General features: G+C 49.7%; 1 protein-coding gene across 1 annotated transcript in view; it reads right to left on the minus strand.

The window, feature by feature from the left end:
• ARHGEF16 (Rho guanine nucleotide exchange factor 16) overlaps nucleotides 1-22,387 on the minus strand; it is a 52,948-nt gene extending 30,561 nt beyond the window's left edge. The window contains exons 1-5 of the mRNA XM_036745779.1: nucleotides 21,833-22,387; nucleotides 13,699-13,744; nucleotides 11,121-11,287; nucleotides 4,149-4,205; nucleotides 2,120-2,280 (exon numbers count right to left, since the gene is read on the minus strand). Of these exons, the coding sequence (XP_036601674.1) occupies nucleotides 2,120-2,280; nucleotides 4,149-4,205; nucleotides 11,121-11,287; nucleotides 13,699-13,744; nucleotides 21,833-22,387 (986 nt within the window). The remainder of the gene's footprint in view (nucleotides 1-2,119; nucleotides 2,281-4,148; nucleotides 4,206-11,120; nucleotides 11,288-13,698; nucleotides 13,745-21,832) is intronic.
• Between the last annotated feature and the right edge of the window lie 3,630 nt (nucleotides 22,388-26,017).

The following is a 26,017-nucleotide window of genomic DNA, read 5'->3' on the forward strand; positions in this document are numbered from 1 at the left end:
CTAAGGTATTAGCCTGGCACATAGCAGACATCTGCTAAATGCCTCCTGGCTGCCTACCAGCCCCAGCAGGAAGCAGGGAATAGTCTGGACACAGAGAGTGTCCCAGGAGTCCTGCCAGAATCTCCCTCCTGCAAAGGCCAGGGCCCTCCTTCCTGGGGATGCAATGTGAGCCAGACCTGGGCAGGTCTGGGGGCAGTGCTACCGGACACCGGGGCTGGGCTAAACCTGACCCCAGAGCTGTAACTTGAGGCTGGCCGGCTGGAGCCCCGGCTGGGAGCCTGCTCACCTGGGGTCTTCCTTCTTAGCCTGGCTGACCCTCCCTGGCAGCGGCTGACCCTCCAGCCCACCCTCCATGCCTCAGCTTCCCTGCTCTGCACCCTTCTTCCTTCTCTCTCTAGACTCCAGGAGGACAAAGGAGGAGCAGCCATCTGTCCAGAGAAGGCCTTGAGCCCATTGCAAAGGTGCGGTGGCATCTAGTTTATTATTAAAAGGAACCAGGAGCGCTCTCTAAGGTGGCCAGAGCTCATGAGCCAAGTGACACCTGGCACTGCACAGGGCCAGCCACGGCGAATAAAGTCAAGCCATTCCAGAATCACCCGAGGCTGAATGCTCCCCACAGGCTGCGCAGAACTGACCGCCACAAAGAGACGGGCAACGCACACCACCCCCAAACGCTGCCATGCCACGTGCCCTGCTCAGGCCTGCCCACCCCCCAAAGGGCTCTCCATCAGGGCCCTGGCTTCCCCAGCCTCCAAACCTTGTTCCCACTGGGTTAGGAGGACGCTGAGGTTGTAAGTGACCATCACCGGCAACCCCAGAAGACTGCAGAGAGGGAGCGGTCAGTGAGCCCTGAGTTTGGGGTGTTAGAAGGTGGCTGAAAATGCAGAAGGGGTGCACTGACCGCTTCAGGGCAGGCCAGAGTGTGACCCTTGGAGTCCAGAGGTCTGTGAATTTGGTTCTATTACTCTCACTAACTTCTAACTGAAGTTGAGCATTTCCTTCACCTGTTTAAAAAGTCATGACGGAGGGGCAGCTAGGAGGTGCAGGGGATAGAGCTCCGGTCCTAGAGTCAGGAGAATCTGAGTTCAAATCTGGCCTCAGACACTAGCTGTGTGACCCTGGGCAAGTCACATAACCCTGACAGCCTCCCAAAAACCAAATAAACAAAAAACCTCACGAGTGTGAGGAGGGATCCCTAGGCTGCGCCAGCCTGCCAAAGGGTCCAGGACCCAGAAAAGATCACGGACCCCTGGTCTAGTCCAATCTCCTCTTTTAACAGATGAGCAAACAGGCCCTGAGGACAGTGGGGGTGGCCAAGCGACATGAGAAAGTGGCGGCTCCTAGGACCGGCCCCCAGATCTCTGAAGAGCCTTTAGAATTCATTTAGTCAGCCCCTTTATTTACAGCTGAGGAAACTGTGGCCCACAGAGAGGATGCAGTTTGTTCAAAGTCACCCAGGAGTTCAAGAGCAGCAGGAAGATTCGAACCCCAAGCCTGTGACTCTTGAGTTCTGAATTCTTCCCCCAGGTTAAACTGTCTCCCACCAGGATCTCTTGGGCCATGGGAGTTCAGATGTGCTGGTTACTGGTTCCCTGCCAGAGAGCCTCATGGGAGGTGAGGTGCTTCAGAGGGTCTGGGTTTGAATTCTACCGCTAGTCAGTACTTGTAGGACCCTGGGCAAGTCACTTAACCTTTGTGGGCCTTGGGGTCCTCCTTTGTAAAATGCAGGCATTGGACTAGATGGGGGGGTCTTAGTCTTTTTTTTGAGTCCTGAACCCCTTATGGTACCCTGGTAAAGCAAATCATATTTTTAAATAATGGAAGGAAATTCTAAAATAGGTTTCCCAGACCCCCAAGAATCTGCCCTAGCCCACTCTTGGAGGTCTATGATGCATTCTGGCATTCCTTCCAGAGAAGGAGGAGGGTCCCAGGACTTTCTCAGACTCTCCTCTGACCCCATCCTCTCTCATGAGGTCACCAGTGAGTATTGACCCCAAGAAGCCATTCCTCCGAGCCTCGCGGCTTAGGTCTTCCCAGCCTCCCTAGAACTCCCCAAAGATCACCATGGCCCTGCCGGGCTGTCTGCCGGTGCCCCAAGGGCAGGAGGACAGGCACTCACTTCCTGCTGGCCCCCTGGACATCCGCGATGTTGGAGAAGAGGTGGTGATGCTCCATCTGGGTCATGGTGCCCCTCAGGTCCTTGGAATTCAGGAACTCAGACACAAGGATCCCCAGGCTGTGCAGGTAGGAGAACTCTGAAGTGATGATCTCAAAAATCGCCTGTGTGCCCAATGGCGTGGGGAGGGGGAGAAAGAGAGAGAGGAGGGGAAGGGAGAGATGGGGGGAGGCAGAGAGGGGGGAGGAAGAGAGGGGGGAGGGAGAGGGAGAGAGAGGAGAGAGAGAGAGAGAGAGAGAGAGAGAGAGAGAGAGAGAGAGAGAAAGAGAGAGAGAAGTGGAGAAGAGAGGTGGGGGGAGGCAGAAAGATAGGGGAGGGGGAGAGAGATGGGGTAAGGGGAGATGGGGAGAGGAAAGATGGTCAAGAGAAAGGGGGAAGAGGCAGGGATGGAGGGTGGAGGTAGGAAGTAGAGACAGATGCCACATACAGACACAGAGAGACACAGAGAAAGCCCATCAGTCAGTGGGTCACACACCATGGGGGCAGAGGACCGGGCACATCAGGCAGGCAGAACCTGGGAAAGGTCCCTCCCCCCACACTGGGCATTAGCCAGGACACTGTGTCCACTGTGGGTTGCTGCCCGAGGTGGAAGGGACGTGGGGAGAGCTCATCCACGTGGGATGACAAAGCTCAGGAAGGGAATCCCCACAGTAGGAGGAAAGGTAAAGGCAGCCAGGGATGAGGAGAGAAAGCCAAGGGGAGCTTTCATCCAGGAATGCCTGGGTGTGGGGAAAAGTAGAGGCAGGGAGGAGGCACAATAGGATGGACCTGGAGCCAGGAAGACCCCAGTTCAAATCCAGCCTCAGACATCTGCTAGCCATGCAACCTAGGCAAATCCCTCACCCACTTTCTGCCTCAGTTTCCTCATCTGTAGTATGGTGATAACAGCTGCATCTACTTCCCAGGGTGGTTGTGACGGTTAAATGAGATAATGACTGTGCAGGGATCCGCAGACCTTCAGGTGATTCACAAATCCTAGCTAGCAATGGCGACGAGGATGACGATGATGATGAAATCTGCCCTCTCTCATCCCCTCTTTCCAGGACGCTCTCCAGCAGCAGAGGAGAGAATCAGGGCTCAGCGTCATTAAGGGAATAAGCCCGAGATCTGCAACCACCTCAGCACGGGGAATTCAACTGGGAAACACCCTTCGCTAAAACAGATCACGACCCATTTGCGACTTAGTGCGCAGGTCTTGGGAAAACCCTAAGGTTCTGAGCAGTCGCAGCAAAGTCCAAGTCGGAAGCAAGGAAGCCAACCTGGGTCGACCTGACACTGAGCCCCAGTCTCCCACGCACTACATCACAGCGCTCGACTCCACCACAGGCACCCAATAGGATGCCAATGCTGCAACTGGAGGCTGGCCCTGGTCTGGTTCATCCCCCAGCCCCGTCTCTCCTCCTTCCCCCCACCTTTCTATCCCCCCAAGCTTTCCCTCCTCTTTTCTCTCTCTCCTTCTTCTCTTCTTCCTCCTTTCTCTGTCTCTCTTTCTCTCCGTCTCACTGTCTCTTTTTCTTTCTCTCCCTGTCTCACTGTCTCTGTGTCTGTCTTTTTCTGTCTCTTTTTCTCTCTCTCGCTGTCTTTGTGTCTCCCTGAATCTCTTTTTCTCTCCCTCCCTGCCTCTCTTTTTCTTTCTCTCCTTGTCTGTCTCTCTTTCTCCCTGTCTCTTTTTTCTCTCCCTGTCTCACTGTCTCTGTGTTTCACTGTCTCTGTCTCTTTTTCTCTCTCTCACTGTCTCTCTTTTTCTCTCTCTCTGTCTCTTTTTCTCTCTCTCACTGTCTCTCTTTTTCTCTCTCTCCGTCTCTTTTTCTCTCTGTCCCTGTCTCCCTGTCTCTGTCTCTATGAGATGGACAAAGGAGAGGTCGTCTTTCCTCTTGGAGGCAGAAATCAATCACGCAACAAAGGAACATCCAGTGTCTGTTGGCTCTCATCTGGAGAGGCTGCAGGAAACACCTGCCAGGGCGGCCCTTACCTCTTGCCGCTTTCGCTCCTCGGGGGACAGCTGATCCAGTATCCCAGATTCCACAACCTGAGGAACAGACACACAAACTGCGTGAGCTCCCGTTCTGTGTGGAGGCCAGGATTAAGGACGAGGGGTGGAGGTAAGGCCAGGACCGGGACTGACTCAGGGAAAAAGCCTTCACAGTCTGGCTAACCCTTCCCTTTCCCAGCAGATTTCCCATTATTCCTCCTCCTGGACTCAACATGCTGCTTCCTATCCCCATCTGACCTCTGGACCTTTGCTAATCTCATGCTCTCCCTCCTCACTCCTGCCTCTCAGAATTCCAATCCCCATTTAAGAGAGCCCAAGTGCCAAACTCAATGAATCTTTCCTGATGCCTCCCATCATTAGCAATCCTTCCCTCAAACTACTTGGTAATTCGGCACTGTTGTGAATGATGAATTCCCTGGGACTGCATTATTTGAATGTGACCTGCATATTTCCATTGGGACGGAACCAATGACTGTATTTTACCTAACTTTAACCTCAAACAATGCACATTTGAATATATGTGACCACTTCTGGGGATTCATGATTCACACCAATCAGGCCCTGGCTTCATTTCCTTGTATCTATGACAGACAGAGGTCAGGGCCTGTCATTTTTGTACGGGTATCTCCTTCACCTATCTCAGTGTCTGGCACACAGTAGGCACTAAATAAATGCTAGCTGTTAGTCTGGCTCCATTCTCCTCGGAACTAGTCCATTCTTTATATATCTGCATTCTTTCCTGACCACCCCCATAGCTCCCGATGGAATGTAACCTCCCCGAGGGCAGGGATGGTTGTCTTTGTAGCTTCACCACCTAACGGTGGACTGGCACATAGTAGGAACTCAATGAAAGCGGTTCTGTGGGCTCCAGGTTTAGAAACCCTGGTTTAGCAGCTGTGTGCCCCAGAGGAGGTACTGAGAGCAGAGAGAAGGGAACAGACTCAAGAGATGTGGACTTTGGAAATCTTGGAAACTGGTTGGCGAGAGTCACAAAAGCCCAGGAGGCTGCCAACCTGAGTGCCTGGCAGGATGCCAGAGAGACATTAGGCATAGGGCGAGTTTATGGGGAAGGGGCTCCTGAAATACCCTGCACTTCGGTCTGGGAACAAGTAGCCTGGGGACCCCTCCCAGCTGACAAGGGGCAGTCGGCCGGAACAGAGGAAGCCCAAACGCAGCCCAGGCTGGCCTGGCACCCCGGCCTTCCTGCGGAGGCAGGACAATGCCTCCCTGAACAAGTCTTCCTGGGCCGGCCCGCCCACCCGCAGCTGCAGGTGGGACACTTGCCCAGACCCAAACAGCTGAGCCAGCACTTGGGCACTCTCATAAAGCTCTGCTGTTACACATTCCTTGCTCAGGCCAAGCACTCCTGTGGGCACTGCCCACCCTGAACGCTCTTCCCCTCCCCCGGTCATCAGATGAGATCTGGAGAGGGCAGAGATCTAAGAGACGACAAAACCCTGGCCTCTGATCTGATGAGGAAACTGGGATCCGGACAAACTGAATTACTCAGTGTCAGAGCTGAGATCTGAACCCAGGTCCTTGGATCATTCAACGAACCTTCTACTACACCATGGGGAGGGAGAAGAGAGAAAGGAAAGGAGGGGAGGGAAGAAGGGAAAAGGAGGGAAGGAAGGAGAGAAGAGGGAAATGAAAAGAGGGAAGAGAAGGAAGAAATGAGGAGGGAAGGGGTGAAGGAGAGAAGGAAAAAGGAAGGGAGAAAAGGAAGGGGAAAGAGAGAAGGAAGGAGGGAAGAGAAGTGGAAAATGAGAAGGGGGAAGGAGGGAAGAAGAGAAGGGGAAAATGAGAAAGGTGAAGAAGAGAAGGGGAAAATGAGAAGGGGGAAGGAGGGAAGAAGAGAAGGGGAAAATGAGGAGTGAAGGGGACAAGAAAGGGAAGATCTAGAAGAGAAGGGTAGACATAGATGATGTGAAAAGAAACTGAAATCAGGCAGGGAGACTTGGGAAGGATTTTGAGGGGTTGCCCCCGGTTCTGGCTGCATTTTTTTCTCCTGCGCTGTTGGAGACTGAAGGAAGCCAGAGGTGTGAGAGCAAACCTGGGGGGAAAGATGAGCCAAAGCAGAAGTCCCCTTTCCTTGGGGGAATACCAGTGAGGCTGGTGTAGGGCCCCATTACTGGCCAGCCCTACTCGCACCGGCCTTCCCACACTCCCATGTGTGAATCAGTGCCTCCCCGGGCATCTCCAAAGCCGCCCACCCCACCCTGCCCAGCCCTGCCCAGGCTGCTGCCACCTAGGTGCTCTCTCTGCCCCCAGGCTGTCTTGGAAGCTCAGTGACCGCCTACACAGCTTGGCTCGTGACTTGGCACACACACCCAGCCCTTGGGGGGACTGGGGCAGCCAAACTGGGGGAGTGGCATGGGAACCTCCTTCACTGCCCTGTGGTATTTACTCACAGCTTCCAGCCCATGATGGCATGGGATGGGGCAGGAAGAGGGGCGGCCGGGGCGGGGGAGACACCAGCAGGCTACCCGGCTCCTCCTCAGGACGGGAGCAAGGCCACCAGGCAGGGAGAGCCCAGCAGCTCCAGACCCAAGTCACTGGGCTCATAATGCGCACTAGGTAGGGACTGGTGTCAGCCACAGAAAAGTTCCGGCTAAAACCTCATCTTTTACAGGAAGCCTTTCCCACCCCCTTCCCTCTGGTCATTTCCTACTTATGCATATATTCACTGCATGCTGTTTCCCCTACGAGATTATAAGCTCCCTGAGGGCACGCACTGTCTTTTGCCTCTTTTCTTTCCTACCCAACGTTTAGCACAGTGCCTGGCACACAGTTGGTGCTTAATAAATGTTTGTTGCATTGAATTAAATTCTCTCCCACTAAGCCTGCCATCACAAGATCATGGATTTGGAGGCGGGAAAAGGACGTTGGAGGTCACGTGGTCCAAACAATCCCGGTATTTTTACAGATGGGGGAGGCTGGATTTGAACCTACACCATCTGACTCGAAGGCGCTTAATAAATGCTTAACGATTGAGTGATTCCATACATATTAGATGGGCAACACAGGCCCCGTCAGCCAACGTCTCTGAGCTCCAGCTTCCTGCCTGTAAAACCCAGCTAAGCACCTGCTGTTTGCACCCCACAGCAAGATCATGGGGGTGAAGCTTTTCTGCAAGCCTCGAAGGCCGATGTAACAAGTCGTACCAGCCTGTTAGGGCTGGAAATGGGCCTTCAAAGACATCTAAGTCCAACCTCATCATTTTACGGACAGGAAACTGACCTCCAGACCAGGAGAAGTGACTTGACCAGGGTCACTCATCATGAGCGGCAGACAAGTCAGTCCGTCAACAAACATTTATTAAGCGCCTACTACATGCCAGGTACTTTTTAAAGTGCTGGGGATATAAAGAAAGGCAAAAGAAAGTCCCTGCCCTTAGGAAGCTCACAGTCTAATGGGGGAGAAAACAAGAAGATAAGAATGTTCGAACGCACCATACACGGGAAAAAAATCTCAGAGGGAAGACGTTAGCATTAGGGGAAAAGCTTCCTGTAAAAGGCGGATATTAGCTGGGACCTGAAGGAAGCCAGGAGGCAGACACGAGGAGGGAGAGTACCCCGGGCTTTGGGGACCTGACCAGGTATCAAAAATCCACTGAAGTTTGTAAGGCACTTGCGACGACCCTGGGAGGTAATGATTATCTCTATACCCATTTCCAGGTGAGAAATCTGAGGATGAAGGAGGTTAAGTGACCTTCTCAGGGTTTCCCATCTAGAAGTGTCAGAGGTAGGATGTGAGTCCAAGTATTTTTTTTTTTCTTGTTGAGGCAATCGGGGTTAAGTGACTTGCCCAGGGTCAAGCGTCTGAGGCCACATTTGAACTCAGGTCCTCCTGACTCCAGGGCGGGTGCTCTATTTACTGTGCCACCTAGCTGCCCCAAACCCAACTCCATATGTGGCACTCCGATTACCAACTACACTGCTCTCTCTTTTAACAGACCAGGCTGCCTTTCTTGGAGAAGAGCAGCACATTTACTTCTCTGGGACGTAAAAAATAGGAGTCCAATTGAATTGGATCAACGTTTCCTTCTAGTCCCAGACCTATAATCCCATCACCTCTCTGGGCCTCAGTTTCCTCACCTATAAAATGAGGGGGTCAGTCTAGATGACCATGAAGGTCCCTTCCAGCTGTGAATCTATGCACCACCTTCTCTCCCTCCCTCCCTCCATGCTCTCAAAAACACCCAGAGTCAACCCCTTTTCCCTAGATAATTAACCTTCAGCTGCTACCTAGGCTCACCTGGGCAGGTGCTTAAAAGAGCAACAGGACCACCGAGTTAGTAAATAAACTAGAAGATGTTTTTTTTTAAATCAGTAAAACATAAACCGTTAGCTAATTTGATGAAAAAAAAGCAAGAGGAAAACCAAACTGCCACTATCAAAAATGAAAAAGGAGTGGTTACAATACATAAAGAGGGAATAAAGGATATTATTAAAACTATTCTGCCCAACTACATGATGACACAAGCAACAACTTATATGACGTAAATGAGTATTTACAACAATATAAAATATTCAGATTAGCAGAGCAAGAGAGAATTTAAGTAATCAAATCTCAGAAAAAGAAAATGGATCAACCATAAATGAACTCCAAAAGGAATTAAAAAAAAAGAACAACCAACTCCAGCACAATATGGTGAATTCTATAAACATTCAAAAAGTCCCAATTAATGGTAATATTAGACTGTTTACCAAAATAGCAAAAGGGACTCCACCAAATTCCTTCTATGACACAATTATGGTCTTGATACCTAAGCCAACAAGAGTTAAAACAGAAAAAAACAACAAACAAAAAAACTATAGACCACTATCTCTAATAAACATTGATGCAAAAACTTTAAATAAAAAAATATTAGCAAAGAGCTTATGACAGGGTATCACCAAGCTGGATTTATACCAGGAATGCAGAGCTGGTTTACCAGAAAACAAATTTAACCATATTAATTTAAACACATTTAATCATATTAATAACAAGACAATAAAATCATGATAATATCAATAGATGCAGATACAGATCTTGATAAAATACAACCACCATTTCTGATTATATCAATAGATGCAGAAACATATCTTGATAAAATTCAACCACCATTTCTATGAAAAAAAACAACAACTAGAAAACACAGAAATGGACTTTTGGTTAACATGATAAACTGCATATATCTAAAACCAAGAGCCATCATTATATATAGCCAGGATAAACTTAAATATTTTCCATTAAGGTCAGGGGCAAAACAAGGGTGTCCACTGTCACCACTTGCATTTGACAAAGTACTAGAAAAACTAGCTATTGTAATAAGACAAGAAAAAGAAATGGAAGAAATAAGCAGAGAAATAAAAGAAATAAGAAAGAAACCAGGGGTCATGAACGGCTGAACAACAACAGAATTAAATCAACACCTTATACCAGGATAAGTTCCAAAAGGATCCATGACCTTGATATAAAAGGTCACAACATAAATTAGAGGAGCAAGGAAGAAATTACCTGTTAGATCTCTAGATAAGGGAAGAGTTCATAACCAAACAAGGGACAGAGAGGATCACACAAGATAAAATGAGCATATTGTACAAAATTTATATGTTTTTGCATAAATACAACACAGGTAAGAGTAGAAGGGAGAAAAATATTTGCAACGAGAAAAATATTTGTAGCAAAGTTCTCTGGTAAAGGTCTCTTCCAAAACATACAAGGTGCTAATTCAGATTTATAAGAATAAGAGTCATTTCCGAATTGATAAATGGTCCAAACATATGAACAGCCAGTGCTTGTGGGAAAAAAATCCAGGCTATCTACAGCCATATGAAAAAAAAAAAAGCTCCAAATCACTCCTAGAGAAATGAAATTAATGCAATTCCGAGGTTCCAACTCAGACCCATCAGATGTGCAAAGATAACCAAAAAATGAGAAATGATCAATGTTGGAGGAGTTGTGGGAAGACAGGCACATTGACGGCCTATTGGTAGAGCTCTGAATGAGTATGACCATTCCAGAAAGCAATTTGGAATTACGTATAAAAAGTTACTAATAAATGTATGCCCTTTGACCCAGCTATATCACTTTTAGACCTATACCAAAGAGACCCAAGAAAGATCCCATCTGTACAAAAATATTTATAGCAACTCATTTGGGGGAAAACTAGAAACTGAGAGGATACCCAAAAAAGTGATTGGAATATGAACAGGACTGGAATACTACTGTGCTGTGACAGATGAAGAAACAGATTTCAGAGACATGGAAGACTTGTATAAACTGATGTAGAGTGAAGAAAGTAGAATCTGGAGAACAATTTATACTGTAACAGCAACGATACAAAAATAAACATTTCTGAAAGTCTCATTCCCATCTCCCTCCCTATTTATCCCGTCCATAGCTTGTTTGTACCTAGTTGTTGCCTGGTTTTCTTTCCCATTAGACTGTAAGCTCCTTGAGGGCAGGGATTGTCTTTTGCCTTTCTTTGCAACCCCACAGCTTAGCACTGTGCCCGGCACACAGTAGGTGCTTAATAAATGTTGACCGATTGATCTTAAGAACTCTGATTACTGAAATGACCAGCCATAATTGGGAAGACTGAGAAAGAACATTGCCCACCTCAAGACCAATGTGCAGAATAAGAAATGCATTTTTGGAAATGACCAATGTGAGATGTTTTGCTTAACTGTGCTTATGTGATAAGAGAATTTGGTTGTTGTTTTTTTAACTAGTCAGTGGAGTGAGAACAAAAAAAATGAATGTTTGATAGTTGAAAAAAATTAAATTGAATTAAGAAAAAACAGCACACCAAGAAAAATCTCAAACAAGGACACAGATGGCTCTCTTTGGAGAGTGCAAGCCCTGAGCAGGGCTTCTCTGAGGGAAGGAGGGCCTGGAAGAGAACAGGAGGAAGGGACGGCTGTAAGGGACTCAGGGTCCCAGGTCCCTTCCCAGAGCACCCACCTCAGGGAGCTGGCTCCAGGTGACCTGGGCAGGCCGGTAACTCTTCACCACGATCGTGTCTGCTTTCCGGCGTCTCTCTGGGCTCGAGCAGTCCTCCAGCGGATCATCGTCTGAGTCGTGGCTGGTGTTCAGGCCCCTCTCACGGATTTCCTGGTAGAACCTAGGATCTGGGGACAGAAGGCGGGTCACAAGCTGACACAGGGTCTCCGAGGAGACCTCCCTACCCTGTGCCTCTGAGGCACCGTCTTTTGCCAAGATCCCAGGGAGTGGTGAGCCCTCCCTGGGGCCCCACAGAGACCCTGAAACTGACAGCCGGCGGAGAGCCCCCCAGAATGGGCTGTCTCCCATGGCTACACAGGGCTCAGCCAGGAAGCTCCGGAGAAGAATAGCATCCCAGTGTAGAATGTGACACCTTTGGGACCAGGGTCCTGGCTGGTGTTCGTGGCCCCCGGAGAAGGTAAGGTGAGGGCCTGGGGAGGGGAGGGAGGGGAGGACCACCAACCACAGGCACATGTGGTCTCACCAGAGTCTAGGAATGCCACAAGGTTGGACTGGGGGAGCCCTACTGATCCCTACCAAAGAATGCCCCCTCCTAAATCTGCCTTTCAACAAATCCACTAATTGCAGACTGCGTTCTTCAACCCAGACAAGGCGGACAAGAGGAACGGGCCACAGGACCCCTCTAGGGCTCTCAGCCGCAGCACAGGGGCAGGGCCTTACTCTGAAGGCACCACTCAGGGCCCCTCCAATAGCCTTTCAAAGTCAGGGACCCCCCCACCCCGACCCCAGGGGTTGCAAGGCCCCTGAGATAATGTTTAGAAAGCATTCTGCAAATATGAGAAGGTCTATAAATAATTCTTCCTCCTCTCATCAGCAGCTAGGCCTTGAACCCTCCTAAACATTTTTTTTCCCTCAAAATCTGGCAGACCACAGTAACAGGGAATTCCCTCCTCCTAATTCCATGGCAGCTTTTTGGTAGCAGCAGAAAAGACAGTCCCCTAACAGAACGTAAGCTGCTTCATTAATTAGTCATCAGATACCCCGTGCCTACTATGTGCCAGGCATGGGTGATGCAAACACTTAAAAATATTTTTTAAAAAGTCAATTCCTATCCTCAAGGCAGTTTACATTCTATCAGGGGGAGATCATATACACACATATAAAGATAAACAGCATGAGCACAAAAATAGATATAGACTGTCTCACTTTTGTTTTTGCATTCTCTCCACTTAGCACACAGTAGGGGTTTAATGTTTGTTGACTGAGTTATTGATTGGGGGGGAGGGGGAGGAAGGGCAACACACAATAGGGGCTTAATGTTTGTTGATTGATTGGTGGGAGGAGAGGGAAGGAAGATCAACACATAGTAGGGGCTTAATGTTTGCTGATTGAGTGATTCATTGGTTGGGGGAGGAGTCAGGGAAGAGCGAGAGAAGGTAATTTAGTGAGTGCTAGACTTGGGATCAGGAAGACATGGGTTCACATCCATTTGATTACCTGCGTGACTCTGGACAAAGCTGCTTCACCTGTCTCATCCTCACTTGCTTCTTGAGTAAGATGGAGACAGTGATCACAGCAGTAGTTAACGTCTACAGAATGTTCTTAGGCCTACAAAGCACCTCCCATACAGAGGCCAACGGCACAGAGGAAAGAGTGTAGATTTGGGAGCCAGGCAACATGGGTTCAAATCCCAGCTCTGCAGAATAATGTGTGTGTGACCCAAAGAGGGCCATTTAATCATTCTCGGCTTTGGCATTTGTAAAACACTAATGGAAATCCTAAAGTCTAATTAATCCTAGTTATAGTCACCAAGTCTCCACAGGGCTCCTTGGAGATGGGGACTTTCACATACTCCCTTTCCCTAGGGGCTGTCTTCCAGGATGCTACAGAAACAGCCACATGTGGGGAGGAGGAAAGGAAGGAAGAAGGAAAGATAAGAGAGAGAGGAAGGAAGGAAGGAAGGAAGGGACAGAGGAGAAGGAGAAAGAGAGGGGAGAGAGAGAGAGAGAGAGAGAGAGAGAGAGACAGAGAGAGAGAGAGAGACAGAGAGAGAGAGAGACAGAGAGACAGAGAGAGAGAGAAGAAGAGAGAGAAAGAGAGAAAGAGAGAGGGGAAGAGAGAGAGACAGAAGGAGAGAGAGAGAGCGCTCATTCTCCCGCAGACTCCCATTTAAAGATGATCATTTTGAAACCAAATCCTTTAGGGAAATGGAGTTTCATCCACCAAACTGGAATGTCCAGTTGATCTGGCTCCAGTACAGCCCTGGTGGAAAGCTAGGGAGGGGGCCAGTAGCATTCTGTTTGAAGTGCACATGCCTTCTTGAAAATCTTGAGAATTCCTTCCTTCCTTCTTTCCCCTTAGTTCCGGGGATGGTTTAACTGCTGTCCTGCCTGGAGGGCCGGATGGAGGTGGCTCTCCACCCCTTTCCCAGCTCCCTGGAGGGCCAAGAGCTTCTTAGAAAACAACCACCTCCCCGTGGAGGCTCTGCGGAGCAGCCCAGCAGGGAAGCTGGTGACTAATGGCCGCAGGGGCCTGCCCAGCCTCCAGCCAAGGAATTGCTTCTCCAGACCAGACTCACCATCCTTGAAAGAGCCCTTGTGTGCACGCTTCCTCCCAAGAGTTCTCTGTAGCAAGGATAGAAAGACAGAAATGCAATTGGTTAAAAGCAGGCGGCCAGACTCGGCTTTCTTCTCATCCTTCTCTCTTGTTCCTGCTTTTCCCTTCTCTAGATGGACTGCAGGTTCACGGATGCCCCTCTGCTGGTCTGCCCTGTGCCAGGGCCGGGACCGTGAGTCCACACTGAACATAATCTGTGCTTCCCCTCGCCAATCACCACCAGGGACCTGGTGCCCAGCCGCCTTTGGGCCTCTCCACCAAGGAGGTCTAATGAGGTTTGCGGGCACTCTTCTCTCCCCTCTGCCCTTTGGAATAACGATTTGTCTTCAAGGCAGAGCTCAGGGATCGCCCTCTTTTTTGAGGGCTTTCCCGATTGCCTCTTCTAGCTGTTGGTGCTTTGCTCCGGAATGTTGGCATCCCACCCCAACCCCCTCAGTAGAATGGAAGCTTCTGGAGGGCAGGGACAGTTTATGGAGCCCAAGCACCTGGCATAACGCAGGGGTTTAGTTAATACTCCTTGGGTCCAGTTATTGAATCACGGGGACCATCTACAGGACTCCAGAACCAACGACGCCCCCTTCCTTGCAGTGAGCCATCCATTTCTTTATGAGGCCCCTTTCTCAGTGAGCACCTGCCCTTTCCTGTTCTGGGAAAGGACCAGGGTAGATTTCATCAGAACAAGCCGGGACCAGAAACCTCCCCAGCTGCTTGGCTTAAAGCAAATACTTCTCTTGGTGCTGAAAAGCAGAGAAAAGAAACAGTGGAGCCCTAGATGGCCATGCTCAGAGGGAAGCCCCCAGGCAACAACAGACATGGGGGACCTGGATCCAGTCTGCCAGCCCCTGGGTCGGAGAGCAAGACTTTTAGGTGCTTTGCCTGGAGGGGCCTCTACCCAATAAATGCTCCAACCATCCCTATACAGGGAAGAGGAACATTCAGGAGATGTCAGGACAATCCAGTAAAACTCATCATTACTTGCTTTGTACTGGGTGGCTTCATGGGCAGCAAGGTGGTGCAGTGGACAGAGCTCAGCCTGGAGTCAGGAAGACCTGACTTCACATTCAGCCTCAGACCCTGGGCCCTGTTTGCCTCAGTTTCCTCATCTGAAAAATGAGCTGGAGAAGGAAATGGCAAACCCCTCCAGCATCTCTGCCAGGAAAACCCCAGAGGGGGTCACAAAAAATGAAATGACTGAACAACAAAAAAGGGAGCCTCATGGCCTTAACGATCAATCAATCGATCGGCATTTATTAGGATCATGGATCTCGAGCTGGAAGGGACCTCAAAGGACACCTACCCTGACCCCCTCGTTTTACAGATAAGGAAACTGAGTCAAGGGAGGTTAAGTAACTTGACCATAGTCACACTAAGAGATTAGAGGCAGGAACTGAATTTTGATTCCCTGACCCCTGATCTTCTACCTGCTGTGTGCCAAGCACTGGGCTAAGCAGTGGGTATATGTGAACTTAGTGGCCTCTTAGGGAGCACCTTCCCCCGCTCCAGCAGCGCCCTAAGGCTTTGCATGACAGAGAGGCTGCTGATCTGCATCTGGGGTGGGACTTTCTCCACCGGGAATTCCAGATATCCATGAAATCACAGGTTGAGAGATACTAGGAAAGAGTAAAACCTGATATAGTCCCTGCCCTCCCTGAGGTTCTATTCCACTACGGGGGATCCAAAATATAGGGTGATACGTTGTTGGACACGATGGGGCAAATGGGAAATCCTAAAATGACCTAGGAAAATGTGCAGCGGGAGAAAACCCTGCCAGCTGGGAGGGCTTCATGGAAGAGGTGGCCCTGGAACGGGGGTCTTGGAAGAAGAGGATATCCAGAGGCGTGGCCAAGGAGGGAGGATATGCAGGCTGCCCCACATAAATGCATGGAGGTGGGAGATGACAGAATGAGAATGGGGAACAGAAAGTTGGCTGGAACATAGGACATGCCATAGTATGAAATATGGCTGGGAAGCACAATCTGCATCTATCTGCGGACTGTGTTTATAATTTATCCCACACGAAACTATGGGGACCTCTGACGGTTCTGAAGAGGGGACAGAGCTCAAATTACCTTCTATTTACTTATTTCAAATCCTATCTAAGATACTTCCTAGCTGTGTGACCTTGGGCAAGTCACTTACCTATGTCTGCCTCAGTTTCCTCAACTGTGAAATGGGCATAATAAACAACACGTGCCTCCTGGGGCTGTGGTGAGGATCCAGTGATGGGATATTTGTAAAATGCTTATCACAAGCATATAGCACATAGTAGGTGCTATATAAAAATGCTACCATTATTATTATGTATTATTTTATACTGCTCTGCTATACGGTTATTATGATATATTGTTATTATGATGATGATGTCTCAGTCCTTTCAATGATCTTCAGAAGCGGGGTCTTCCAGAGAAGCCCCCAAGGCCAGGAATGTTAAGCTGACTAACAAGATAAGCTCCGGTTCCCCTCAGCAGGCCAGGGACGGAGAAGCACAGGGTTAACTCTGCTCACAGCTCTGACCTTTCCGCTCTCTGTCTCTGCCTGCACAGAGCAGCGGCTGTAATAATTTCCATCTGAGACATCTGAAATTCCCAAGGCACTTGGTTTCTGGAGTCCCATCTGCTGCTGGTTTGAGGGAGTTATCAGAAACCCAAGCATGGAACTGAACCAGAGACGGCCTCTCGGCTGCTTGTATGTAACGGGCGGCTCACGTCCACTGGGCCTTTCACACGGCCATATATTTGGCCCAATACTCTCTGACTCTCAAGCCAGTGATGCTCCAAAGTCTCTGGTGGCTCCCTTTGGCGTTTGCTTTAAAAGACACCCACAATCTCTATTAACATTGCCGTAGTTATTTCATCTGACTCTCCAGCGTCTTCCCCCAGCTGTCCCCGGGGCCCAAGAAGCACCCCCTCCTCATCTGGGCCACTCAGATTTCCTCTTAGCTCTCTCCAAGGTTCAATTTCCCACCTCTCCCACTTTGTCCTGTCCCCACTCAGATACAGTTGTCCTTCCTTGTCTGTGTCCTGGCCACATTCTCCCATAGAATGTAAACTCCCTCCCTCAGGAACAGCCTCTTGCTTGTGGTTCCTCACAGGGTGCCCCATGCCCTTGCACTGGATGTCCGCTGAGCCTAGAATAGACCCACTCTTCACCTCTGTCTCCTGGCTTCCGTCAAGACTCAGCTGGAATCCCACCTTCTGTGGGAGCTCCTTCCCCACCCTCCTGGCTGCCAACGCTTCCCTGAGATGACCTTCCATGTATTCTATATATACCTATCTGAGAGCCTTTTGCCTGCTGTCTCCCCCATTCCAAATGTGAATTCTTTGAGTCTAAGACCACCTTTCTGCCTTTCTTTTGTAGCCCCAGTGCTTAGCCTGGGCTGGAAGTCTAGGGACAATCCCACTGCTGATCATCACAAAAGCTTTTCCTACCTAGATTGGTTTTCCCCATTTTGGACAGCCCAGTGGCACCCTCACCCCACTCTGGGGGACACATGTTGGCAGTGGGCTTGGTGAGGACACCCAACCAGCTTAGCCCACACCAGCTCAGAACGCCTACGCCTCCTCCCAGCTTCAGTCTCCCTCGGTTGCAAGGATTAGACAACTATCACTTTAAAAAACCCAAACCACCCATTTCTGCTATAAAGCAGCCAACAGGTTAGAATAGACACACAGGCTCTGGTTCCTGGACCTCAGTACAGATGGTTGTAATGTCTAGCACAGATCAACATGCCCCACCCAGCAAAGACCTCCACTCCCTCACCAGAGCTAATCTAATTAACCACAAGGCCCAGGGCACCTTCTGGGCCCAGGACCTCAAAGGCAAACAAACAAATAGGTCCCTGCCTATTTCCATTAAAGTTCAACTCTCAATTTGTCAACCAGGCAGAAAGACGTGCTTAAATAAAACCATCCAGCTGCCTTCTCCCCCCCATGGCTTCCATCCTTCCCTTCTGGCTGGTCTTGCTGTTGACCTCACTCCCACCCCTAATTCAGCTGAGAGCCCTGGTCTGGGTGCTAATGGTGCCTCCTGTTTTGAAGCCCCAGGACACCTGCATTGCCAAGGTGCTTCCTGGTAGACCAGCAAGACCCCTTCCTCTCTCTCTCACCCTCGATTACTCCAAAGCCTCTTCAACAAGTCTCCCCTACTCTGGTCCATCCTCCACATCACGGCAATGATTTTCTTTAATTAAGCCCAGATCTGACTATGGGATTCTCCTACTCAACCAATTCCAGAGTCTTCCTATCATCTACAGGATAACAGAAACTGTTCAGTTGAGCTTTTAAAGCCCTCCTTAACACGTCCCTGGGCTCCCTGGCCATCCACTGTCCCTCCACACTCTGAGGTCTCTCCACACATACAACACTCCATCCCTCAGCACTATGGCTCATGCTCCCTCCCTAGAATGCCCTCCTTCCTTACCTCTGCCTGGGAGTCCACTTCATGTCCAAACATCACCTTTTATCATCTTCACTAAGCCTTTTCTGAGCCAGCCCCCGACCCAGAACTGCTCAGCCCTCCCAAATCACCTTCCCTTCGAGAACCACCACAAACAACCATGACCTTGCATATAACTACCTTGGATGTGCTGGTATTTATTCCCTTTATAGTTATTTGGTAAATAGTTATAGATGTATTCGTCTTTCCCATTAGAAAGGAATCACCACGCGAACAGGCATTCTTTGTATTTGCCTCTCCTACACTTAACACAGTGCCTGGTACACAGTAGGTGCTTACTGGACTTCAGTTTTCCCATTTGTAAAACGAGAGAGCTGAAGTACATGCCGGCTCTTAAACAAACTCCAATATATAACACATTTCTGAATAAATGGAAGGCAGCTCGGCAGAGCTGGCCCGGGAGTCTGGGAGACACAGGATCAAGTCTGCCTTCTGACTCCTACTGGTTGTATGACCTTGGGCAGATCCCTCTCCCTTCTATCAACCCAGGCAATTTTGGGGGTCTAAGTGGCAGAGCAGTTGCCTGAGGGGGTGGGAGTACATTGCTATAAGGTTTTTCCTTAGCAGCATCTCTTATATTAAAGTTTTAAACTTTTCTTCTATCCCCAGTGCTTAAGCACATAGTAGGTGCTTAATAAATACTAGTTGACTGACTGATTAACCAAATTAGATCATCTCTCAGGCCTTAAAATCTGATTCCTGTGACTACCAGATAGGCAAGATTCCTGGAAAAATGTTATTTTGTATTTACATGCATGTTGTATATATGTATGTGTGTGTGTGCGTACATATATATGTATAAAACTGCAGGTCAGAAAAGAAAAAAATGAAGGGAAAAACAGGAAAAAAGGAAAAAATTACATACACTTAAATATACACATAATATTTTCTGAGGAATCGTGGCAGTCTGGTGAAGTCACAGGAATCAGAAAATTTTAAGACCTAAGACATGATCTAATTCAGTCAACTAACTAGCACTTATTAAGCACCTACTGTGTACGTAAGCTCTGGGGACACAAAGTTAAAAATGATCCTTGCAATCTAATGGTGGTGGGGGTGGGGGCAATACCCAAACATCTATTGGAGGTAATCGACAGAGGGTATTAAGTCAGTCAACAGTCAAACTTTTATTAAGCGCCAGGCACTGGGCTAAGTCCTGGGGATATAAAGAAAAAAATAAAAATAAAAACCAGACCCTGCTCTCAAGAAGTTTCCAGTCTAATGAAGGGACAACACGCAAAGAGCTGCGTTCAAACAATACACTGACAGGATGAACTGGCAACAATCTCACCAGGTGATACTAGCACGGACGGGGGTGGGGCTTCTTCCAAGAGGAAACTGACACAGAGTGAAAGTGACTCCGACGCGGAGGCCTGGGAGAAGACGGCACTGGTCTCCCTCCACTGTCCTGCCTCCCGCCAGCTCTGACTCGATGCCCTGTCATCCTTTGCGTTCTCAAATGAAAATGGGGTTTCCTAATTAGCACATTTACATTCTAACTGGGGCTCCAAGAGGAAAATGAAACGAGTCTTTCCAGGAACTGCCTAAGCACCCATGTATATGTAATTAATGAGTAATGCTAAATGACTCTCACCTGGCCAGGAAACCGGTACCTCAAGCCTTCTCATTAGCGAGCACAGCCCATCCACCTGCCTGGACTGGGCTCTCTCCTCACCCCCAGACTCCTCAAAGAACCCCTAACTTCCTTCAATACTTAGACCCCACCTCCATCCCTCTAGCTGCAACTGGCTCCCCGCCCCCCGTTCTAATGACCTTGCAATTACTACATGTGTATGTATATGCACGTATGTGTTTATATGTATGTGCACACGTCTAAGTGTAAGTAAGTGTGTGTATACGTACACATACTTTAGGTGAATGTGTTGTTTTCCCCTAGTAGAACATAATCTCCTTGAAGGCAGGCACCATTTTGGGGGGTTCTTTGAATCCCTAGCACCTGACACAGTGCCTAGTACCGAGGTCGTGCCCAGGACATGCTTGATGACTGACTGGCTGCATAATGCACCCCACCTTCTACTATGAATGATCCTCCCCTGCTTACTGAGTCTTGCTATTTTCCCAAATGAGCATGGAAACAGTAGGTGCTTAATAAATGCTGAACTGAATTAAAGTGAGTCACTTGGCTCAACCACTTACTAGGAATTCATAGTACAATGAAGAAATACATTGTATAAATGAGATGGACACCCGGGAGATACCCAGACGCTCACTGAGTCCAGAGGTGTCAAACACTGGGAAAGAGTGGCCCAAACCAGATTAAAAAATAAATGGGAACTAGTTAACAAGATAAATAAAAATACAATAAAAATTGATAATATTAATTTGTGGTTTTCTAAGTCATGAGGCCCTAAGGGATCGCTCCATATGATTTAGGGGTTCATGTTTCTATTTGAGTTTGGAACAACCAATGATGCTGTCCAGCTCCCTCATTTTTAAAGTCTTACGTTAGGTACGAGAGAGAAAAAGACAATGACGAAAAATATCACCTCTGGTGGTGGTGGTGGTTAAGGACAGATGCAGAAAGAGGGAGAGACAGGGAAAGGGAGAGAGAGGGAGAGAGAGAGGAAGAGAGACAAAGAGATACAGAGAGGGAGGGAGAGAGAGACACAGAGAGAGGGAGGGAAGGGGAGAGAGACGGGGGAGAGGGAGACAGAGAGATACAGAGAGAGAGACACAGAGAGAGGGAAAGAGACAAAGAGACACAGAGAGAGGGAGGGAGACACAGAGAGAGGGAGGGAGACACAGAGGAGGAGGGAGACAGGGAGAGAGAGAGGGAGAGAGAGAGAGAACAAGGAAGAGGAGGAGGAAAGACAGAGTCAATTAGAGAGAGATGAAGAGATGGGTAGGAGATGAAGAGACAGAGAGACAGGAGAGAGAGAGGCAGATGACAGAGATGACCGGCTAGAAGGAGGAGGAGGAAAGGTCTCTGAATTAAGCTGGGGTTCTGAAAGGAAAACGCGAAGAGGGAGGGCATCCCTGGCATGGAGGATGGCAGGTGCCAAGGCTGTGGGGGGAGAGAACAGCCACCAGACCTGACTGATAGAGAGAGTGTGTAAAGGAGGGAGGCACAAGCTCTTTAGCTTCCAGAGGAAGCTGGGTGGCCCAGTGGACAGAGCTGGATTTGGAGGCAAGGGGACCCAAATTTGGATCCAGCCTCAGATGTTTACTGGCAGTGTGACCCTGGGGAGTCCCTTAGCTGATCTCTGCCTGTGTCCTCCCCTAAAAAGTGGGGAGAATACTAGCGCCCCTCTCCCAGGGCTGTTGTAGGAATAATGCACAGAAAGTGCGTCTGCAAACCTAAAATCGCTAGCTGCTATCAGAATCACTCTTGCTACCATGGCTGCGTGGCTCTGGACAACCAGCCTCTCTGCCTCAGTCTTCTCCTCTGTAAAACAGGGACAATGCTAGAACCTACTTAATAGACATAATAATGTGTGGGCAACCCCACACAGCACTATCTTATTGATTATTTCTATTGTGGTCAGTGTTCTTATCATTAAACAGTCCTACAATCCATTAGAGGCCAGAGTGCAAAAGCAGGGGGGGTGGGGCAGGAATCAAGGCCCAGTCAGGGGGTGTCTCAGCCCACCCAGGGCTGGCCATCTCCCCACGCACTTTACCTTGTTCCTGGCTGGGCTCCGCGCTCGCCCCTGGGGACATTCCTCAGCGAGAGGTTTGAGGGTGGCCACAGGCTTGGCCTCGGCGGGGCTCCGGAACCCCTTCATGGCCGCGCGGTAGGACTGGTTCCGGAGGTTCCGCTTCAGCATCCCTCCTGAGGTCACATCCACATCTAGGTCATCCCAGGAGAAGCTGGGAACAGACAGCCTCTTGATGTCCGTCCGGGCCTGGTCCTTGCCCAGCATGGACAGCGCGAAGCTCTGGTGGCGGGTGGGTGTCTTTGCCTTGCTGGACACGGCCAGGCCCTTGGGGATCAGCTGCTGGGTGCCCACCTTGAGAGCGGCAGGGCTCTCGGTGCTCAGGATGATGGGGTGGGGCTTGCCTGGCGGGTGCTCCACCTGGAAGGAAGCGTTCTCCATTGAGTGCAGGGAGCTCCGGGATCCGGGAAGCCCAGAGATGGGGTTGCCGTCCTCATCGAGGCGCAGCTCAGAGTGTAAACGATATTCCAGCAGCTTGGACTTCTCATCTAGCGAGCCGTCTGAATGCCTTTGAGACATAGTGCTTCCACTGGGGTGGGTCCTGGTGGTGTGAAAGAGACAACACAAGAGATCAGAGCACAGGCCGTCTTAGCTGGGGCCCTCCTAACAAGGGGCACCGTCAGCACCCGGGGTAGCTCCTCTGAGGGGATGCACCCACCACCTTCTGGCAGACCAGGCCGTCCCTCCCACCTCCACATCCCTCCTTTCCCTTATCTCCAGGCTCTCCCCAGCTGCCAAACCACACACAGAAGGCCGTGATTATAGCACCATTATTAAACATTATTAATATAATGACATAATTATTGGGCAACCTTCCCCAAGGGGGGAGGAACACAGGGGCTCCAGCTGCCGCTCAGGTCAGGAGTAAAGCCAAGCTGGGCAAGGCGGGTGGCACACTTCTCTTAATTGGCTTCTCTGGAAACAAAAAACCTGGGCTGGGGAAACTGAGACATGGGGGCCAAGACACCATCTCAAGGAAGAGTCGACTCATTCACTGTGGAGGTGGGGCAGATCTGAAAGTGAAAGCATCACACACATCCCAGGCAATCCTGAGTCTAAATGGCACAACAGTTGCATGGATGGAGGGAGTCTGCTCACTGGGACTTCCTTCCATCGATGAAAATAAGGATCCAAGGAAGCAATCACCCTCTTCCCAGTTGGGTGGCTACAGGTCACTGGCCGCCACCATCTCACAAGGAGACCCCAAACGGCAGTGGGAAGGTAGGTGATGGCTACAGAGCGGATCAGTGAGCCCACCTCCCTCATTTCATATCTGAGGAAACAGGCCTAGGGTGAAGTGACTTGGCCAAGGTCTCCCAGGCAGTAGGAGGTCCTCTGATTATCCCGAATCCAGCCTTATTTCTACTTCCATCTGAGAAGGGCACACATGATTAGAAAAATCGGTGGAGAGAGACTGGGTGGGGGACACATCAGCCAGATAGTCCTGGTTCTGCTCTGATCCCCATAAAATTCCAAAAGAACGCCCCAGCTTGCCAGGCACATCTTCTAGCAAGGCAGGGGAAGGATACCAAAGGATGGGGAGCCCATACTGGGAGACATCAGGTACCTGCAGGGATGACCTCTTTTCTCTTGGAATCTCCCCAGAATCCCTGGCTCCCCACTTCAAAGCACAGGGTGCCACCTTCTAGGGGAGATCTTTCCTCCACCCACCCCCGGCCCCCTGCCCCTTGCTGGAGCCTCTCCCACTTGGAATGATAACCCCTGTGCTCAATCTTCACTTATCCATACACTGGTAGCATCCACCTACCCCGGGAATGTAAACGCCTTGTGGGCGGGGCTGTTTTCTTTTCTGTGTCCCAGAGATACAGATGAGACAAAGGTGCTTAATAACTGCTGAAGTGCCATCAGGACCCTTAGCGTAGACACATTTTGTCCTTGGTGGCCTAATCCAGGTCTCCCTTCTTAGTTCTGCTTTTTCTCCTACATGCAATTTCCTTTCCCCATGTTCTCCCCCTTCTTATCTGCTTCTCCCCTAAAGGTAGGGGCTCTTCAGGCCTTTTCTAGCAAGCCCACTCCCCCAAGTCCCTGTCGCCAGAGGAAAAGGTCTCAGAGCTCCCTTCCTACCCTTATGACCAATCCAATCAACATTTATTAAGTGCCTGCTGTGTACCAGGCACTGTGCTAAGGGCTGGGGATATAATGAATAAAGACAGTCCCTGCCGGGCTGCGGCTGTGCACGAGCAGGAGGAACCAAAGGGAGAAAGAACATGTTTGGGACAGTGTAGCTGGGGGCCCTAGCTTGGCTTGGGAGAGGAGTGGAGTCCTTCAAGGAGCTTCCAGTCTACTAGGCAAGTTGGTGGACTCCCCCAGTCCCACACCTTTCCCCCTCCCACTGCTCTCCACATCCACCTCGCTGGTACCAAACCTCTCACGCCGACTCCAATAAGGAAGTGAGCACCAGACCCGCCGGGCTGTTTTTCTCGGAATCTCAGACCAGTGGAGCTAAAAGAGGCCTCAGAGATCCCGGCATCAGACAAAAAGACTGAAACCCATGGTTAGGGGCTATGGTGGAGGTCAGACTATGATCAGAGCCCCGATCTCCTGATTCCCAGCCCCTTCCACCGTACTGACTCAATTAGGAGCTCCTCTGAGGACAGGGGTGCATCTCATCTTAAATTCGATTCCCTTGCATGCCAAGGCATCGCCTCCCTGATGTCACAGTCCTCTTCAAGAATGAGGGACAAACAACCCTTCCCAGCAGAGGATGGTGGGCAGGTCATTATCAGCCACATGTGGAGGGTGAGTCAGAGCTGGAAAGGCCCTGAGGGATCATTCAGTTTAAAAGCCTAATCCGACAGAACGGGAAAGGGAGGCTCGCTAGAGCCTAGCGGTGAAGGGAACAGAGGCAGAGCTGAGATCTGAACCCAGAACCGGGGCTCTTTCCACTGATCTATCCCGTCTCCCCTCTGAACCCTCAACTTCCATAATCCTGACCATCCTCTGGCTCTACCTTGTCAACAAGCCGACCAGCCTTCAGCAGGAAGAAGAGGAGACTTTGAAGCTGCCCCGGGATAGGTTGTCCTCAGACCACGCAAGAGGGCCAAGGGTCACACATGGATAAGCCACCGTCTCTCCCTCTTGGTGACTCAGCCTGTCCAGGGGCGCCCCCTCCTCCCCCTGGGCTGCCGGGACCACTGAAACGCACCTGCCAGGAGTCACCCATCCCCGGCACCCCCGGCTTCCCAGAAAGGGGCCGGGGCTGCATCTGTCTCCACCTGCCTCCTACACCAGGCTGGCTCAGCGCTGTCACCGGGGGAGACTCGGGCTGACAACCTGAGACCGAAAGTGAAAGCGATGAATCCCAGGGGATTTACTGTGAGGGCTCCACGAGGTCAGGAAGGGTCATGGCTCATCTCCCACCTCCGGGCCTGACACCACACCCACCTCCCCTGGAGTACAGACTCTCCATCTAGGCTCAAGCTCAGCTGCTGTCCCCCACGCCACTAAAGACTTGCCTGCACGCTAAAATTATATGTGTGTATGTGCATTATGCATATTTATATACATATATACATATTAATATATTATTACATGCATTAATTTATGTTCACTTAGCTAAATTCACATATATTTTACACATGTTTTTATTATATATACTATTAATAAGCACATACACATTAATTATATATGTATACAATAATGATATTATAATAGCTAGCATTTATGTAGTGCTTACTGTATGCCAGGCACTATGCTAAAATACCTCATCTGATCCTCCAAACAACCCTGGGAGGTCGGTGCTATCATCAGCTCCATTTTACAGTGAAGGAAACTGAGGAAGAGCGGTGAAGTGACTTGACCAGGGTCACACAGCTAGTGAAGTGTCTGAGGCTGGATTCGAACTCAGCTCTTCCTAACTTCAGGCTTGGCATTCTATCCCCTTTGACTTATCTCTGTACAAGTTGTTTCTCCTTGTACATAGACTGTAAGCAGCTAGAGGGCAGGGGCTATTTCAATCAATCTACAAGCATACATTGGCCACTTACTGTATGCTTCATAAATAAATTCCAGGGATATACATCTTTTTGTCCTTGGTGCCCGGCACACAGCGGGCACTTAATAAGTGTGTGGTAAAGGATAAACGGGTGAACAGCAGGGCTAAAAGACCAAGCTCTACCTCAGAATTCA

The sequence above is a fragment of the Trichosurus vulpecula genome, chromosome 2 (assembly GCF_011100635.1).
Source record: "Trichosurus vulpecula isolate mTriVul1 chromosome 2, mTriVul1.pri, whole genome shotgun sequence".
In the NCBI taxonomy this organism is placed as follows: Eukaryota; Metazoa; Chordata; class Mammalia; order Diprotodontia; family Phalangeridae; genus Trichosurus; species Trichosurus vulpecula.